The sequence below is a fragment of the Hippoglossus hippoglossus genome, chromosome 2 (assembly GCF_009819705.1).
Source record: "Hippoglossus hippoglossus isolate fHipHip1 chromosome 2, fHipHip1.pri, whole genome shotgun sequence".
Lineage (NCBI taxonomy): Eukaryota > Metazoa > Chordata > Actinopteri > Pleuronectiformes > Pleuronectidae > Hippoglossus > Hippoglossus hippoglossus.
Genome location: NC_047152.1, coordinates 3,273,439 through 3,293,115, shown reverse-complemented (window position 1 = coordinate 3,293,115; position 19,677 = coordinate 3,273,439). Strand labels below are relative to the sequence as shown.

The 19,677-nt window shown below is 45.0% G+C and overlaps 1 protein-coding gene across 6 annotated transcripts in view; it reads left to right on the top strand.

Annotated features, from left to right (window-relative positions):
- Window positions 1-18,441, top strand: part of LOC117776056 (plakophilin-4-like) — a 30,716-nt gene extending 12,275 nt beyond the window's left edge. For all 6 annotated transcript variants that reach the window (XM_034609768.1, XM_034609766.1, XM_034609797.1 and 3 more), the window contains exons 6-22: window positions 2,252-2,406; window positions 4,201-4,672; window positions 8,954-9,118; window positions 9,649-9,850; window positions 9,961-10,093; window positions 11,699-11,912; window positions 13,031-13,214; window positions 14,505-14,622; window positions 15,053-15,247; window positions 15,363-15,536; window positions 15,831-15,981; window positions 16,636-16,828; window positions 16,935-17,019; window positions 17,191-17,308; window positions 17,443-17,574; window positions 17,673-17,746; window positions 17,929-18,441. In XM_034609768.1, coding sequence (XP_034465659.1) covers window positions 2,252-2,406; window positions 4,201-4,672; window positions 8,954-9,118; window positions 9,649-9,850; window positions 9,961-10,093; window positions 11,699-11,912; window positions 13,031-13,214; window positions 14,505-14,622; window positions 15,053-15,247; window positions 15,363-15,536; window positions 15,831-15,981; window positions 16,636-16,828; window positions 16,935-17,019; window positions 17,191-17,308; window positions 17,443-17,574; window positions 17,673-17,746; window positions 17,929-18,186 — 3,023 coding nt within the window. In that variant the 3' untranslated portion in view covers window positions 18,187-18,441. The remainder of the gene's footprint in view (window positions 1-2,251; window positions 2,407-4,200; window positions 4,673-8,953; window positions 9,119-9,648; window positions 9,851-9,960; window positions 10,094-11,698; window positions 11,913-13,030; window positions 13,215-14,504; window positions 14,623-15,052; window positions 15,248-15,362; window positions 15,537-15,830; window positions 15,982-16,635; window positions 16,829-16,934; window positions 17,020-17,190; window positions 17,309-17,442; window positions 17,575-17,672; window positions 17,747-17,928) is intronic.
- Window positions 18,442-19,677: the final 1,236 nt, after the last annotated feature.

Sequence of the window (19,677 nt, the reverse complement as noted above, 5' to 3'; positions counted from 1 at the left end):
TCTGTTAAATGTACACTACCTGAACAAAATCACTACTATCAGAAAAAAAAGAGGAATTCTGTGATTTTAGCTGATGTGGTTGGAAACATCATTTTCCTTGTTTGTAGAAAAGGCTGCATGCTTCTTAGATTGTTTTGTCATTGCAGTTGCTAACTTTTCTTAATTATTAACGGCATTTATTTAAAATAATTCTAGAGATTAGGTCGAAATTACATTCTTACTTACTTTGTTAATTGTCTAATAGACACAAGCTACACAGTAGAGGTCAGAACATGAGTCACGAGACTTGTAATCATAAGATAGTTTGTCTCCAAAGCTCCTGCCTACCTGGCCTCCGATCTTTACTGTGTCTCAATAACATTTAATACCTTTTAGTTCATAAAAGATTGCACGCTCACTTGTTATTTATTAAGAATTGAACACTTAATGTCAGTTAATCTGCCACATCAGGACTGTTTGGGTGTGGTTTAAAGCGTCCTGGCGACATAAACAACTCTTTATTTGTCTTTGACAATCTGCGAAAGCGTTTTATGAGCTCTTGTCTTGTAAACACTCCCCACTCCTGGCAAGAAACCACATTCGGTGACAGAGAAAACATATAAAAAGCACAGACAACACCCATGGTTTGTGAGTTTTCTTGAACGCGAACAACAAATCCCATGAAGCGGCCAAAACCAATAACGTTTTAGCCTCTCTCTCTCTCTCTCTCTTTCTACAATTTACAACTTTTCCATCCTGCATCAAAAAGATCGGAATCTTTAAAAGCTGATCACAAATATCCAAACAGCTGAGAACTGTCATTTTTGGCAAACAGGAAGATTTTGTGCCTTTGCTGGGGGGACTATTTTCAGCAGGGGATTAATCCACATTTGGTGCTCTAGTGAGCATTTGGGGCAGCAGGACGGTGTGTGTGTGTGGGAGTTGAAATAAACTAGTGTGTGTGTTTGCGTGGGGATGAAGTTAGATGTCACCCACTGGGTCACTGGTGTGTGTCAGGACAACAATGGAGATTCATGTAGCAGAGATAAGTTGCAATTTACAGGTTTTTATCAATATTTTATTGTTAATGTTAATGTTTTGGTCTTTTAATAGGATTTGCTGACAATATAATTAATATAGAATAAGGGAACTGTGTTTATAGAGCTTTTATTTTTTATTATTGAACTCTAAAAGCGCTTTACAGTACAAAGTACAGTCACCCATTCACACACACATACATATGGCCACTGTCTTTCCATTAACACCATTCATGCACGCTTTATTTAGGGCCGACTTTGACTCAGGAGGTAGAGATGGTTGCCCATTCACAGGGAGGTTGTTGGTTTGATTCCCGGGCTCCTCTAGTCTGCGTGTGTCTAATGTGTTAAAGTGGAAGAAATCCATATCAAATCCCAAAAGGTCCCACACTATGTAATGAGATCTGATTTATCCAATAGATTATATATATAAGTCAAAACATGGCGGCATTTTGGCAACAACAACATCTCCCGATTCAGATCAGCTGGTCTGTCTCCTCTCTGCTGTCTGATTGGAACTCTCTTGTTCCGCCTGTATTCCCACCTGGGAGCTCTGCGGTACAACCACCAGCCTGTCGCTGTTGGACATTAGGCATCTTCACTGGAGCGGTTGACATTTGGGTCCATCAAGCTTCCTCAAAGTTTGTGTTAAAACCACGGGCCCGCAGAGCGAAGCGCGGCCACCGCTGCTGCTGCTTCTGTGAATTCAGTTTCTCATCTTCTTGGATCTTTCTTGGACCGTACTACAGAAACCGATTTTCAAATAGATTTTGCTTTGCAAAGACTTTAAAAAAAAGGGCAACATTTCATCGTCATTAGTGAACATGTAATTCCTGAGGAGCTGTTTGAAATGTTAAAAACAAATTTTGCCTTTGGTCTTATTTATATTCCTTGTTGTTTGAGTGGTCGGAGGGATGGTGTAAAAATATCCCGCACATGTTTCCCCCTCCTTATCCTACAGGAGAAAGTAGGCCAGCCTTATTGAAGCAGATTCAGGAGCAGCATGAAGGCTTAATGCAGATAGATCCATGCCCGTGTATTGATATGCATATTGCCTTTTAACAAGTTGAAAGGCAAGTACAGATAATATGCAAATCAGGAAACCGCAGTGACTGATGGCGGTTGCGCTGATCGGTTTGATCGCACATCCCACTGCTCCACTGGGTGGGAACGATGAAGTGAATGTAAATACGCAGGAGTTTCCTCACCCGCTTTTATCTTTTGTTTCCTCTCAGACTCGGGAGGTCACTCGGCCCAGATGACCACGTACTCGGACAGCGGGTACCAGGACAGCAGCGTCAGTTACTACAGCAACCAGAACGTGGTGCGTTCGGAGCCCCGGGCCTCGATATCGAGAAGCCCAAGGGCGGAGGGCCAAGCCTCCGGGCAGGTAGGGTCACACCACGAGTCATTATCTCCATCTAGGAAGTTATGTTTTCACCCCCTGTCCATTTGTGTGCTGGACTGATGGTTGGTTGTCAGCACGATTATGCAAAAACCCAAGGAAACAGATTTCTCATGACATTTTATGGAGAAAGAACCCATTCAATTTTGAGGTGGATGCTCACTTTCCTTAACAGTGCAAGATTTTAGTTTCTTATTTCCCAGATAATAATTTGTGGATCTTGAAAAAGGGGGAATATTTAGGGGAGGACATGCAGATCAGGGTGAGATTAATTGGAGACTCTAAATTGTAGGTTAAAGGTTGGCCCTGTGATATGTGGATGACCTGTCCAGGGTGCACCCTGCTTCGCGTCCAACGTCTGCTGGTCTTGCCTCCAGCTGACACCCCCCCCCCACCCTGAGACCCTCACAGGATAAGATCACATATAGTGATTGAAAGCTCCAGCGCAGCAACGTCACTGGACCTTGTGATGAGACTGTTTTCGAGGAATCACATTTTTACTGTTTTGACTATTTGTCAGCACGTTGTCGCCTGAAATATCTTTTTCCTTTCCGCCCTGAACAATAATAATCTTCATCCCTCGAGTAATGACGAGGAGCATCATCGAAAGGCGCACAATCAAATCCAGTCTTACCTTTAAATCGCTCCGACTCAAACTCTATCAGCTAATAATTACACGCTGCCTGCGCGACAGTAGAAGCAGGAGTGACAGATAATGGTGAGCCCCATTTGAATTTCCTCTTGATTTATTCCAAACCCAGCAGCCTCGCTGGATGGGTTTACATGTCTCGGCTCTTAATTTCCCTCTGCGGCGTTCCAGGCGTGGATGGATTAAGGCGCCACATATCAGCCTCCAGTTGGCTGAGCCTGGAATTGAGGGGCATTTTACATTTGGTAATGGGGAGGAAAAAGTAAATGTTTGTCCCCATAAATATGAAATGTTCTGTCAAATCGTCCCCCTGAAATGTGATATATTTACGACGCAGCTGCGGCCTAATGAATTTAGACATTTATTCAAAGGCACGTTCAGTTACTCAGACAGACGATAAGGATAATGACGCCCTCCATCAGACGTGATGAAGCACCCTGCCTCAGTCTTCTTACTGGTAATTGGCAGGTATATTTGCAAATGGAAGCCGCACGGTGAGCACACGCTAATGTTTTTAGGTATTGAAGTGATTAATTGTCAATACCATTGTGAATATTACACCGGGAATCACGTGGATGCTAATTACAAACAAGTTAAATGTCATTTAATAATGACAGTGGAGATTTAATTTAATTTCACAAAGTTTGGAGCAGTAGGTGCTTGGCTGTCGTGATTAATGAGTGTTCACTTCTTCTGTATGATTCCTTTTATTCTGTACATTGCTTGTTTTTATAGGTAACGATAGATGTTCTGATAAATAGTCCTGATCTATTGATATGTAGAGGATTGTGATACATTTACATTAAGGTATTTTCCTTAAATTGTTTCGCGCTTATTCTTCAATTCGTTTTTAAGCTCTAAATTCTCATTTATCATTGACTTTAGTTTTGTGTAGTGTGCCTACTCATGAGTGTCGGCCTCCATGCATTTTCCTCGACATTAAACACATGCTTAATAGCGTACATGATTTAATTTCAATGGTATTTGCACAAGCACAACGACCTGTGGAAATAAAAAGGGCATTTTACGAAGCTTTAATAAAAACAGATGCCTCATTAACATACAATTGGTGTTATTTGTCACGTTTACAGTCTCTGGAAGCTGTAATCTTTCTCCCCTCTTCTCTGCAGGCGTCCAGCCGGGTGCTGCGGAGGATGGCCTCCCTCCCCTCCAGGAGCCAGTCTCCTGGCGGTGGCACCGCCGGCACTGTGTCGCCCTCCCGCATCTCCCTGCGCACATCCCAAGGCAGCACCTACGACTCGCCCATCCTCTCCGAGCCCAAACCTCTGGCCGCCGTGTTCGCCGGCACCCCCATGCCGCCCTCCTGCCCTTCGCCGACCTCACCGACCGGCGGCACACAGGCCCTGGGTGTTGGGGGAGTAGGCGCCTTAGGAGGAAGAGGCAATGGCGGCCGCCTGGGCTCCACCCTCTCTCTGGTGGAGGGGAGGGTTTTGACGGGTTCCCCGCTGCGTTCGGGGATGATGGCGGTGCCGCAGCACTACGGCTCCACACTGCCCAGACAGAGCCAGCCGCTGGCCTACGGAGCTGACCCATACGGCCTGTACCAGAGGAGCGCACTGCCCCGCCCCGACAGCCTCATAGGTCAGTCTGACATTTACATATCCTGCTGTTTGTTGGTGTGGTCCACATTAGACATCAATCCACTCAAACTCCAATCCTCTCGCTCTTGTTTGAAATGGATCGGATTTCCCAGATGTTTCTGTATTTTCCTGCACATGTAAAACATCGTGTCGGTATTTAGCACGCGTCTATAATTAATGAGTCGACATCCAGATCCATCAGCGGCGCTTCCCAAACCTTTTGGGCTTGGAAGCCCTCCAGTGAAAACTGCCCTTGCCAACCCTCATCTCAAGTGTCACACATTTTCACCTCTAAACTGTCTCGTTTGATCAAGTGTCCCGGGCCTCGAGATGCTAAACTGTACAACAGCTCACAAAGAGGCCAAGATTATGCATAGTTTTTAAAATATTACATTCAGATTTTTGTAGAACGCTTCACAACACATTCAGTTCAATGGCAAAAAATTTGAGTGTGTGCAACAATGTGTTCTCAGCAAAATCTTGTAAATAAACAAAGCCATGCTCTGCAGCCTCGACGCCACCTCTGTAGATTTAATAACCTTTCCTTTGTTGGGGGGGGGAGTTGACTGAGCGCCCCTGGTTTAATATTGCGGCGCACAACGTTTTTTGACTGTGCAGGAACTCAGCGCAGCTCCCTGTATCTCCGGGGAAGCAGCGGGAATCATTAAATAAAGCCGCGTGTTGAACAAAATGACTTTCATACAACTGCAAGCTCAGCACAGATTTTATCTTGTAGGGAGTTGATTTCATGGAGGGTTTTTTTTTTTTGTGCACAGGCAGATAATGCCGCCTGTTTTGATGGAATTGTATATTGATGCATGCCGGTGTGGAAGAACAAGGATTCTAATCTTTCTCTTGTACCAGGTAGATGTTTTGAGCTCAGGCTTAACGTGAACTTTTCAGTGCCGGGTGTGATTGATGTGCGGCAGCGTAGAGGAAAACAAATCAGAGAGAGAGAGACAGAAATCTACAGTATGAATGAGCACGATACCAGTGGATCACAGTTGTTAAGTGCTTCCACTACATTTTTCTCTTGTTTCCTGTGGAGAAAAATGTCATGCAGCTGCATCATGAGTCCACACTTGGTTGCACATCGGCAATTCATTATTTACACACAAGCAAACATGTAGCGACGTCTTTTTAATAGGCTCCGACATGCCAAGTAGCTCATTTCACATTAAACATCTTTTAAAAGCACTAATCGCCTAATAAAACGTTAATAATACGATTTAATAGCTATAATCAGATATAAGAGCATGTCATGTATTCTCACCAAGTCTAATTCATCCTATGAATTAAGCTTGTGTCATATTATATTAAATACATTTTCTGTTTATTCATACACCAGCATCCAGACAATGCCATCCATACCAATGTTTATACGTTCATTGTAAGGCTAATTAGGGCATTTTATAATAAAGCGTTGCTGGTAATATAACATGCATGAATTGTATAGTAGAGACAATAATGGTACAGATGATAAACCAAACAATTATTCAAAGAACTGATTAAATTATAGGAAGATAAACCCATAGTAAAATAATTATTCATTGCAGCCCTAGACCACAACAGCAGCAGCAGCAGCAGCTCTGCACTTTTAAAACCTAAACTGCACTAAGCATCAACCAATAAGCAGGGGTGGGTTAGAGATTGCAAGTTTATCCTTCAGGGCTGCAGCTAATCTTATTTTCCCTATTGATTAATCTGACTTGTTCGTGTTTTGATGAATATTCGTTAATTAATTCTGTGATTAATGATACTTTAAGTAGTGAAAAATGGCTGCTGTGAGTTCCCAGAGCTTCACATGTTTTGTGTTTATCTCTAAAGATATTCAATGGACTGAATGATGGAAAACAGAGAAAAGCAATAAATATATCTTCATATATTTGAAATAGTTTCCTGAGCAACAGCTATAAAAATATATGCAGTGCATACAATAAATTAAATGATATCACCATTTGAACCAACTGCAAAAATATAACAACATAAATCAAACCAAAGAATATGTGGCACTCTAGTTATTAATGATTTAAAATTTAGAATCCTTTTTTTTGTGAGTCTACCCTCAAAAATAGGTTTTATTTGGTTTGTGGTTTAATCTAAACTATCTGTCGATCCATTTATCATCCAGGACCATTTAGGCTTCGTTGATTGGTTGAGGCTGACTAACTTGAGAAGGGATTCTTCCTGTGCTGCTGTTCAGTGACACTGACATCAGGGTCTCGCTGGTGTCAGAACATTTGACCTTTAACATCGGAAACATACGAACACTTAAGAAAAACAAACCCTCTGCAGCTCGTCCTGTTTTATTAACCCATCATCGACCATCATCGTGATCTACACGCTGCTGTGCGGCAGGTGGAGGATTTACTGTGGTATAGGAGTGGTGCTGATGCTGCGGCGACGCAGATTTATCCCTCCGTCCCGCCCCCTGTCACTTCACTAAGCCGCTCCCACTGACCCATATAGGGTTGTTTCCATCACAAAGCCCCCGGGGGGAGCATCAGCATGTGATTATCAGCTGACGGCAACTGAAAATCTTTATAATGCCGCGATCAGAGCTTGGCTGCTTTAGTCTATTTCCATATGATGCGTGTCCACGTGTGCTTTTCCCTGCAAACTGTGTGCGCATCAGGAGCAGAGGGACGTTTGTGTGCATGTTTATGTCTGTGTGTGTGTGTGTGTATTGAGGAGGCCGACGCAGTGAACTGAGCGAAATGCCTCCTATACAGCCGAGTCCCTTTCATCCCGCTGTGCTGCTAAGTGGCCTAACACGTCGCTTTAAGTCCTTATTCCCAGTTATCTGCAGATCTGACATAATCCCAGATTACATGCGGGAGATAAGCGATAGATGGATATATACGAGATTAGGCTATTACTGATCAGCAACACTCGTAGCTTAGGTAGTGAAACCTGGTGAGCAGCCAAAACAAAAAACGTAAGCTGCAAGAGGATCTCGCTTCTTTTTTTTTTTTCATAAATTTGATTTAAAAAAATTGCAACGTCACCACCAGGTTGAGGTTTTGATTTCAAATAATAGTAACAGTGCAGGGATTTGCTACATATTATGACAGCTGTAAAACTCTAAATACCAGATGTGTACGGGGCCATTGACCAAATATGAACTGTCCAGAATGAAAAGAGAGAAATGTGACATTAACAACTGAGTCTTTCTGCTTGTCATGGTTACACATTATTCTTATCATCGCTAGGTGAGGCTGTGAAAAACAAGATCGTGGCCAACACCACATGTCCTAACGCCGACTCATCCCAGCTGCTGTTGTGCTGGTGAGAAGCACGACGGCCGCAGCCACTCGCCATCTTACCCGTGCGCACGCCGCCGCTGTCGTCAGCGACTCGAACGAACAGAGCTGAGGGTTTTTCCGTCCTCCAATCTCACAGCAGATCAGTTCAAAGAGCTCTCTAATTATAAAGAGGCTCGAGGGCACGAGGGGGGCAGCCGCAGCGGATCTGAAGCGCACAATATGCACAGAGCGCTGGTGATGACAGAGCCGTTTCCTGCTGCAGCTCTTCTGCTGATTTACATATTTTTCTTTTTTAATGAACACGAACAAAGCTGGACAGTCTCTCATCGCCACAAACGCTCCTTTGGAAGGAGACACGAAGGTGCACAGTCCTGTTGTATGTGGACCTCTGTGTATCTCTGCTGCAGTGACACAAACCAAAATTGTGACCATTCAGTTTGATAATTTTACACATTCTACTCATATTCATGTTCACAATTTGAATTACTGTTATTACGTGAAAAGGTTTCCAATGCTGTAATGTTCAGAAAACACTTTCCTCGAATTGTCCATTGCTGCAGCTCCTCTTTTCAGCCTCTGTCTGAAACACTTGGTTTTAGCTCCTGTCTCTTTAAATCCCAGTCTGCTACAATCTGCAAAGCGATTGGAAACACAGAAAAATTTGCTGTAGTTTTGGATCAAACTCTTTAAACTGGTTGTTATTTAACACCATTGCATTGCATTACAACTGCACCAAGCCTAATAATCCTGCCAACACTGTGGTTGTACCTTTAAATTCTCGTAGATGCCAGTGCCGTTTTGTTTTTAAGATCAATCCCACTTAAACGCCTGCTCTTTTTAAAAAAATGCTGTAATTTGGAGAGAATACTTTTCAACAATGACGTTGCCATACTTAAATCAAAATCAGTAACAGTTTAAAAATATAAATATCCACTTTCCTGCGTAACTAATTTATCGGCTCCGCTCGTCATTTTGTCGCCGTCTAAATATTTTGTCACGCTTGTTTGTACCTTCAGGGCTCCACAGCTCATACGCCGGCCACGTGGGGCAGATTGACCCAGAGCTGAGGGCGGCGCTGTCTCCAGACTGCCACATGACGCCCGTCTTCGACGAGCGATCCTTCCACAGCCCTCTGTACCATAGCCCCACCCACGACCCCCAGGGCTCCCTCTACAGGACAGGCACAGGTATTGCGGTCACACAGGTTCTTCCCAACAAGCGACGGAACAAGACTGTTTAGCTGCTTTAGTATCGTCACGCAGGGTTCTTCAGTCTCCTCAGGTGGAGAAGCTGTCCTCTCTTTCACATCCGCTTAGAAGATTATCTCTCCAAAAATCTGTGGTGGAAAAATGGAAATCACAGTTTACAGCGACAGCAAACTGTTGTTATTACCGCTCCCCGAGGTCAGAACTTAATTAGGCTGAAACCTTTCATGTATTCTGCCGCTTCTTAATTGAAGCCTTTGCAGAGTAATTTCAAGCTGAAAGCTCGGTGGGGTTTGATAGTGGAGGATCTGAGGAATCATTTTGGTTTCGTTTAAGACGAGACGTTAAAACAGTTTTGTATCGCAGATTTCAAACCATCTTCTGCTCATTTAATCACTTACGGTATATAACGTGGTAGGATTTTCCCTTTTTGTTTGACCTTGGCTGTGTCTTGATCTGCATTCCCTCCAGCCCTGACGCTGCTTTTCCTGATTCCTTTCCCTCAGGCATGGGGACACTCCCTCGGACCACAAGCCATTGCGGCACGCTGCCATACCAAAGAAGCAGCTACGGGCTGAGCACTGCAGCTCTGTACGTCGACTCCTACCGGGCGTCCGGCGAGCCCGGCTACTCGCAGCGGCACTCGGGTCTGATGGACCGGGTTGCTACACGCACCCCGTCCATCGAGAGCATACATAAGGACCCTAGGTATGCACATAAACACACAGGCAACGTCCACACTAATACGATGTCATTTTAATACACCGATTTAATGTTGAATCTCCATCGTGCACACTTTCCTCTTTGCCTCCGATCAGGGAGTTTGCCTGGCGTGACCCCGAGCTGCCAGAGGTCATCCACATGCTGCAGCATCACTTCCCCTCCGTCCAGGCCAACGCCGCCGCCTACCTGCAGCATCTGTGTTACGGGGACAACAGGGTCAAGGTGGAGGTAAGGTGACCGGACACACGGGCGGCTCGCTGGGTAGAAATAACAAGACAGACGTCACAGACATGACTCAGGCCTCTGGTGCAGGAAAGGGCTTCCTCACTCAAAGGTTTCACTCCTGATCAAGCACAGTTTACCTATCATCCTTAACATATATCATTAAAATATAATAATGCACTACAAATTTAAATATATATATTTTGTCTTTCTTGTCCTTATTTTCTCAACAAAATGTTATGATTAATTAATATATATACGAACATATAAACCAAATAAAGGCAATTTAATGTACAGCTTTGATCAAAAAATATCTAAAATGGCCCCAAAACAATTACATTTAACTATATTTTTGATAAATTGATTGTGTTGCTCACTAACTCTCCAGCAGGTGTCCCCTTTTGTGTCTGTGTACATTATCTAACAAGTTTACATGCTTTGCTTTGAAATTGCCTTTTTTTTGTTCTCGATCTTTACTGCCGAACTTGAAGCCGAAGCGCCATCTGCTCCAACAAAACTTAAAGTAACGCCGGTGCCAAATGTGCTGAAGCTCTGACGCGGCAAAAGGCTGCGTGCTCTCTCCTTGCTCGGCTTCCTCTCCAATAAATAACTCCCAACACAATGGTGCAGCGCCACACCACAGCCATTTTTGGTGCCATTTGGTTTGTCTGGTGATGAGCTTTTAATTAGCCTTTCGGAGTGGCCTGGACCCGCGCCTGCTCATTTAGCCAGAGGCGAAGGTTCCCGGTGATGGTTTGAAGACAGAATGAGAGGCAGACTGGGAGCGTCTGCTGCTCTCCTGAGACCAGTTTGTTTATCGAGATGACACAGGAACGTTTTTGAACATGTCACAGTGACGCTCTGCATGTTTCACTCCAGGTTTCGTAAACAAAATATTCCAGGAAAAACGTCATCGCCACATGAATCTTTTCTTTTTTCCTCTCAAAACTGACTGGAAGCTTTGTCAGTTTGCTATAATAGTTTGTGTTGGAGATTTAAATTGAAATTTTGAGACCCTCAACTGCTTGCTACCCATAATCACCTGAAATAAACCAAAGGATAAAACTGAGTCATTCAATAAAACAGCTGCATCTATTCTACACATGTGTTCATTTTTAAAAAGAGCTTCTCATCGTGAGTGTGAAGCTGTTCTGAAGGTGACCTCCTGTGGATCTGTCAAAACATGATTTGTGACAGTGACGCATCCCTTTGAATTTGAAAGACATAAATCCAAAAGTGACTCTGGCTGCAAAATGCATTTTCCGTTCCCCCCCCCCCCGTTTCTTTCGCATGATTACATTTCGTTTCTGTGATCTGGAATTGGAGGAGGGGAAGCGCTCTGCTCAGTGTCTAAACGTGTCCCGCGACGTCTGGCTGCAGCAATTTGAGGCAAGATGGTGATGAAAATTGGCCACAGCTTCGATTTGCACAGAATAAAAACTGCAAAATGAATGGACTAATCTTTCTGGACTAATGAGGGTAGACAGCAGACTCTAAAGTTTACTAGACCACGGCCACCAGTGACGTCACAGTGTACCGACACATTCTCAGGTGCTGCTAACTTGTCTAGCGAGTTTGTAACTTCCTCTTTCATTGGTCCCTGGTCCGCAGGTGTCTCACCTGGGCGGCATCCAGCACCTGGTCGACCTGCTCGACAACAAGGCGGCGGAGGTTCAGAAGAGCGCCTGCGGGGCCCTGAGGAACCTGGTTTACAGCAAGGCCACCGACAACAACAAGGTGGCGCTGAGGAACTGCGGCGGCGTGCCCGCGCTGCTGCGACTCCTCCGGAAGACCACCGACAACGAAGTTCGCGAGCTGGTCACTGGTACGTCAAGTCAGGTTATGGTTTTCTCCCAAACCAAGATGAATACATTTCCTACCACTTTAAACACCTTTACACCTTTAATAAATCCTGAATAAAAAAATGGTGGTTGTATATCACATACCCCGCCCCCTTCCAAATAAGCCAATCCCTGCACATGCTTATAAGAAGCATTTAAGAGAAAGTGTTTTAAACCTTATTCTGGGGCAAGATCACCAAACTTTTTAAGCTGTTTTTTTTATCAGATTAAATCAGATTTAACACACGTGCAATTTCTATTTGAGTGAATGTAGTCCTGGCTCTATCCCCATTTCTTCAGACGGGATCCTGGTTTTGTTTGCCTGAAATCTCTGCCCGAAGGCGTAACCATGGCTGCCAAGAGGCGAGACGTGTCTTAAAGGCCTGAATTTGTGTTTTTAAATAATACAAATGTGGGGAAAGTTTGCATCTGTACATTTGTATCTCAATAGGTAGTTATAGACGATCATAAAATACGTGGAGGCTACTTTTCTTCTTTATTCCCCGAGGGGTAAATTCAGGTGAAAGCTGCACGCGTGTCGACACAAACAGATTCTGAATGCAAAATGCAACGCGATGCATTGTGAGTGGGCGTTTGCCTGCTAGCGAGGTTTGTTGTCTGGCCGGCCGGGCGACTGTTGACTGGCTGGCAGTGTATGAATCTGAGTGTCGGCTGTTCTGTGGGAGGTGAGAGCGGCGGCGGCTTAAACAGTCGGCGCGCGGACTTGACAGAACAGTCCTCGGGACAGATGCTAAGATAAAGTGCTTTGGAAACAGGATGCTGCCGACTGTGTCTGCAGCCACACATACTGTTTAATACCAGGAGATGAAGCTGCTAGATGGCGCAGATATCGAGAAAAACACAGGAGAGGCCTCATACGGTTTTTAAACTTTTCTGCCATCCTGCCAGTGTGGTAGAAACTGGTCTCTCACGCGGTCACGGTCCCTGTGTGAGTGCTCGTAACATCAGACTCGTGAAAGAACTCCAATAAATAAAAAAACTGTGGAACTGAATATTATTTCTGCATTAAATCTGATTTTTACTATACGACAAACAGTTTTGGATGGAATTCCATATTTGAAAATCCTCCCCTCCCCCGCAGGTGTCCTGTGGAACCTCTCCTCGTGCGACGCGGTGAAGATGACCATCATCCGCGACGCCCTGAGCACGCTGACCAACACGGTCGTCATCCCCCACTCGGGCTGGAGCAGCGTCTCGCACCGCGAAGACCACAAGGTCAAGTTCCAGTCGTCCCTGCTGCTGCGAAACACCACCGGCTGCCTGAGGTGAGGAGTCGAGCACAGATTTCTAAGAGTTTAGAACAAATTATAAATTCTGCCATTCGTCTTGTTATTTATCAAAGTAAATAAGGAGCTTTAATGAGCATGTTTTTAAGTCAGATCTGTCCCAATCCACATGAATCCCTTCTCGTTTCCTCATGAGAATACATTTAACAAAGTGTTCTGCCTCCTGAGCCTGTTGCGTCACCAGGCGTGGCATTAGCTCATTAAATCGATTTTCAGTTTTTGAAATGCAAGGGCAACTTTTGAATTTAGTAGTCGTTGGCACTCCTGTTTTCCTTTCTGCTCTCCGTCTTGGTGATTCTGTAAACCCACAGCACATAACCACGCTCGCACAATCCGTCTCCATAATGGAGATTTTATGCAGGCGGGAAGTCTTCAGTGTGCATCTGATCACAGAGGCAAATACCAGCAAAGGGATATCTGTGCAGCTCACAAAAAACAACTGACCTGACCAAAGCATCACACCCCCGACCAATCACGAGTCAGTCTCTGCTCTCAATCATGAGGTTCTATAGCATCATTAAATGACAGAAAGTAATATTTCACATGTGGTTTGACTTTTTAGTCCCATTATTTAACATGGAGGAGGCAGGGTTTAGGACCTATACTGCAGCCAGCCACCAGGTGGAGATTGAGGCCCTTTTGCCAAAGTAACCGGAGGAATAGAATTTTGGATTCATTGGTCCGGCAGCAGCAAATTCTCACATTGAAGAAGCCAGGTTTGATTTTCTCACGGAAACACATAGAGTCAAGTAGCAGAGATGCGACATTGCAGCCATATAAATGCCAAGAGGAGCTTGAAAGCAGCGACTAGTGAGTGAATTTGACAGCCGTGCTTTGCAGCCGTGGGCTCTGATTGGCCCACGGCTCGGCTAAATCAAATTACTTAAACCTGCTGAGTGGAGACTCCCCAGTTCAATTGTGCTTGAGAGGAACGGGTGTCGTCACAAAGTCGTAATCATCATCTATTTCCTCTAAGTGACTCTAAACAACGCTCCTGCACACGGGAGCATCCGGCGTTTCTCTGCACTCCCACTGAAGGAGGCTGTAGATTGATGGTATAGAAATGCATTGTGGGAGCGCGGTGCTGTTGTGCAGTCGTCTCATGTCAGCTCTCCATTAGCAGCGGCTGAGGGTTCCTATTGGAGGATGGGCTCAATCCTTTACTGTATCCAGGCAGGTTTTCAGCCGCCCTGTGGGGGAATCCACGCACTGCACCTCATATCTCAATCTGTATGTGTGTGTGTGTGTCTGCGTGTGCGTGTGTGTAAGGAACCTGAGCTCAGCAGGGGAGGAGGCGAGGAGTCAGCTGCGTTGCTGCGAAGGTCTGGTCGACTCCCTGCTCCACGTCCTCAAAGCCTGCGTCAACACCTCCGACTACGACAGCAAGGTGCTGCAAAAACACACACACCCCCCCCCACACACACACTGACAGTTTATTACCTGGATACTTTACCTGAACCTAAATCCAACTCAGAATGTGAACCATGTCATGAAAACACAATTTGATCATATTTCAAGATACTGTTAATGTGCTTGCTACTCTCACCATTACTACATTTCTAGTACTGGAACTATTATAACCAAGTAACTACTAAATAAGTAACTATGACCAGTACAGATTACATTTGAAAAAGTAATTTGATTATAGTTGCATCATCAATGATTGCATGATTATAATTAATATTTCCAGGTAATCACTAAATACATAACTATAACCAGCTCAGTCCTATTTATTACAGTGATTTTATTTCCCTCCTTCTAGCGCCACCTTCAGGCTCACTCTTCCTTGTACTGATTGCTTTGTTGTGTCTCCTCAGATTGTGGAGAACAGCATCTGCACCCTGAGGAACCTCTCGTACCGGCTGGAGGTGGAGATGCCCTCCTCTCGTCTCCTCAGCAACCAGGAGCTCGACACCCTCCTGGGCTTCGCCTTTCCGGGCAAAGAGCTGGACTACCTCTGCTGGGGCAAGAGGAGGCGCGGCAGGAAGCGCAGCGGCTGGCCCGACGACAAGGTACAAACAGGAGGGTGGGGTTTTCCAAGAGGTGTTTCAGCACCTGGAGAACCTTTGAATTTATGGAGGAGGAGATGTTCCGGGTCTTGATTGGAAGTGTTTGTTGGCTGTGCAGTGGGACGACGGGGGGCCGATCCCAGGCTTCTCCCAGCCTCTGAGAGGAGCCGAGCTGCTGTGGCACCCGATGGTGGTGAAGCCGTACCTCAACCTGCTGGCCGAAAGCTCCAACCCCGCCACGCTGGAGGGGGCCGCCGGGTCACTGCAAAACCTCTCTGCCGGAAACTGGAAGGTAAAGCTGCCAGATTGAGGCCAGGAGTATGTTATAGATATAAGTGAATAAAGGGATTTCAACCCTTGGCTTCAAATCTTTTAGATAATTTTTTAATGGTAAATTATCATGATTGCATTCCGTCAAGTTAAAAGAAATTAACAAATTAGACTCAAAACCTCAAAAACTCAAGTGACAAGCTTAATCCTGAGCGGTGCATGATACATGACTTAAAACCATCAAGGGAAGCAGCAAGAAAAACGAAAACACAGAAATCTATAGTGTGAAATAACCAAAGAATCTGTGTGTGTGCAGTTTTCGGCGTACATCCGAGCGGCGGTGCGTAAGGAGAAAGGTCTGCCCATCCTGGTGGAGCTGCTGAGGATGGACAACGACCGGGTCGTCTGCTCCGTGGCCACAGCCCTCCGCAACATGGCGCTGGACAGCCGCAACAAGGAGCTCATAGGTCCAATCACACGCTGAAACACACATGCACCCACACACACACACACACACACACACCCCCAGTCAACAGATTGATACCAGCTCGGCTGAGAAGCTGCGAAAAGACCATTTTCACACTTCAGTGGGGAACATCAACAGCTCATTGGATATAGGATTTCATATCAGAGGCCAGAATGACACGACGTCCATTCATATCAAGCAGGCTCAGGTTTGACAGAGTGAGAACACGTCGCCCCCTTGTGGACTAGAGTCAGAGAGAAATCATGAAGAAGCTTCCACATAAAACCAACAACAACTTGTCATTTATTAAAGTGCCTGATATTCACATTTTTATCATAACAGTACAATATTGTTTTGGTTTGCTCTCACAGTGAAAAAGGGCTCGACTTCAACCTGCCCATTAGCAAACAGCAGACAGACCCAGTTAGAGAGCAGCTGGTGAACATAATGGAGCATTTAGCAGCTAAGGAGGCAGATATTTCCCCCAGGAGTTGGTAGAGACCAAAAACAGGGCTTAGAAATTGGTAAAATATTTGACTGAATGTACTCGACACCACTCCAAATGAATGCTAATGTTTCTAGATAACCGAGCCAGACTTTAAATATTCCCGTCAGTCCAAATCAAGAGTTTATTTTGCCATGTCTCCCACTGCAGGAAAGTATGCCATGCGCGATCTGGTGAACCGGCTGCCCGGCAGCAGCCCATCGGTGCTGTCGGACGACACGGTGGCGTCGGTGTGCTGCACGCTGCACGAGGTCACCAGCCGCAACATGGAGAACGCCAAAGCTTTAGCGGACAGCGGCGGCATTGAGAGGCTGGTGGACATCAGCAAAGGGCGAGGGAAAGGGTAAGAAACAGCAGACGAACGTCGAACTTTAAACTTGAATTACTTTTGATTTAAAAACTTTAACCCTCATGGAATCATTATTCTGTGATGTTATATTTCTTCGCAGGTACTCGATGAAGGTTGTGAAGGCAGCGGCTCAGGTGTTGAACACACTGTGGCAGTACAGGGAGCTGCGGAACCTCTACAAGCAGGTCAGAACCAGCACAAAAATTCAACAGGAAACAAAAGCTGTAATATGTAACAACATAATTCACATATATGGTCGACCGACACTTAAACAATAAAAGACACACATGTAACCACAGACAGAATGTTAAACTCACAATCTTATTTTTGACTGGGCCGATGTAAACTCTGTGCAGGACGGATGGAACTACACCCACTTCGTCACTCCCGTCTCCACCCTGGAGCGAGACCGCTACCGCTCCCAGCCGACCCTGCCCACCAGCCCTCTGCAGATGTCTCCTGTTATCCAATCAGGTGAGAGTGGTCAAACCCGACGGTCCCAGATCTTCCTTTGCGAACAATTTGGAAAAACCAATGAGAAGCGAACGCACACACCTACAAGTAATGTTTTTATGAGAAAAATATGCTTTTGTGTTTTTTTTTCTCAGGTGGTAGTGCAACATCTTCTCCAGCGATGCTCGGGATACGAGGACACAGTTCAAACTATCAGAGGGCGCAGTCATCTATGCAACTCGACACCTATTACGGAGACAACAGTTTACACAAACAGCAGTACACAGGTTTGCATTAATTAGCCTTTACTGATGGCGTCCCTCAGGGATCTACGTATGGCTCCACTGGTGTTTTTGTCTTACGTTTTTCTCCCATCTGTGCTCAGGGTCTGAGAAGAAAACGCCGTATTTCATCGGGACATATTCTTCCCAGTCAGGGGAGGATTTGAGAAGATCCCAGGTCAGAACTTTCTTCATACGTTTAGCCACATTGTTTACAGAAAAAGAATCGACAATCTTTTCAATCATTAGTTTTAAGTCACATTTTATGCAAACATGGCTCTAGCTTCTTAAATGTCAGCATTTGCAGTAACATAATCATTATTGCCTGGTCAATAATTTACCTCTTTGTTCGTGTCCCAGCACCCAGAGCCATTCTACGATGAGCCCGACAGGAAGAACTACAACAGCTACAGAATGTACCTGTCGTCCCCACAAGACTTTGGAGAGGAGCAGTACGACGACGAGCCGGTCCACCTGACCCCGTCCTCCCCCGACGGCTACGCCAGCCAGTCCCTCCGGTTCAAAGCCAACACCAACTACGTGGACTTCTACTCCACCACGCGGAGGCCTTCAAACAAGGCCAACAAGTTCACGGGCTCCCCTGACTCCTGGGTGTAGATCCAAAAGCGCGTACATCGAGCTTTGTCGTTACGGTCGTCTGTTTCTGTGGGTGTTTGTGTGTGTGGGGGTGTGCACACGGGTGCTGTATGGTTGTGTGAAAGGTGGAGGATGCATGTGAACGTGTGTGCGTCTGTGTTGCAACTGTACTGAATGACCAGGGCGGTGTTTGCCATGTGCAGCTTTTGATTAAGTTGCGACATGTGCGCAATCATGCAGATAAATTCAAACTGTCAATTTATTTTTGATAGAATAGATCAGGGGTCAGCAACCTAAGGCGATGGCACGCGGCGCCATAATCACTGGCACACAGGCTATTTCTTATTAAAGAAATGTTCAAAGGTTTTACCGTCACGCAGCCTGTATTATTTAGCTTGATTGATGTTAACACCTCCCAGCCACTAGGTGCCAGTAATGCGCCATAGGCTGGGTGCCAATCGCCATTAAATAATAAGAAGAAGAAGCCTCAAGTTTCACAGATCAGGCAGACGAGGGAGAATCGATCAAACGTGGTGTCCAGGTATGAGAAGCCAACTCTCTCAAAGTCTTTGCCACTGCCAACAACTTATTATTGCAATCATAAAGAGATAAACATGTTTCTTTAAAGTGTTGTTCTATATATAGCCAATATGGATGGAATAAAATGACATGTCTGTTGGAAATATTAATGTGGTTCAATAATAAAACTTAATATCAAAATGTGTTGATATGGCACACTAATTAACAAGAACATTTTCACATTGGCACTTATTGTCAGGTTGCCGACCCCTGGATTAGATGATTAAAATGATAAAGACATTTCAAAACTGAACAAATATTTAAAGTTTACTTAAACAATCACTCATTTTTTTCCTTTTCTGGAATAAAATACGTGAAATCTAGATGAAAACTTGACTAAATTGAAGATTGGATTGTTGCCCATGATAGTGGTGCTGCAGACCGCCTCCTGTTGAGTGCAGGTCGTTCACAACTCCTCCCCATGTCACTCTAACGTCTGTCACATGACCCCCAGGTGGGCGACCAAACCCAATGTGACCCCTCACCGACACTCGGCTGTGAACGAGCCCTCAGAGGTTTCCAACGTGGGAATAAAGGAGTTTTTCAAAAGAGAGGTGAGGAACTGAAGTAAGTGCAGTTGCCCTTTGACTTAAAACCAAATCTCCAAAACATATTTATATATTTGCAACATTGGGTGGACAAGGTTGGATCAAATTCAACATTTTGAGCTTTTATCTGCATCATTGTGGATTTTGCAGAGACGGACGTAGTCAAAAGATGCTTTTTTGAGAAAACCCCGGCCCTGACCATGTTGTTTACCAGAGTGTTTGTTACCGTCAACTGATTTCATTTTTCTCTGCAGTAAAAGTGTGCAGTGTGTTGGCTTTATAACATAAACATCGTCCGCCAGCATCATGTTGAATGCAAGAGGAAAAAGAAGTTATCCCAGCTCCTCAGCTTGGATAACTTCTGTAAAAAAAAATGTGACACCTG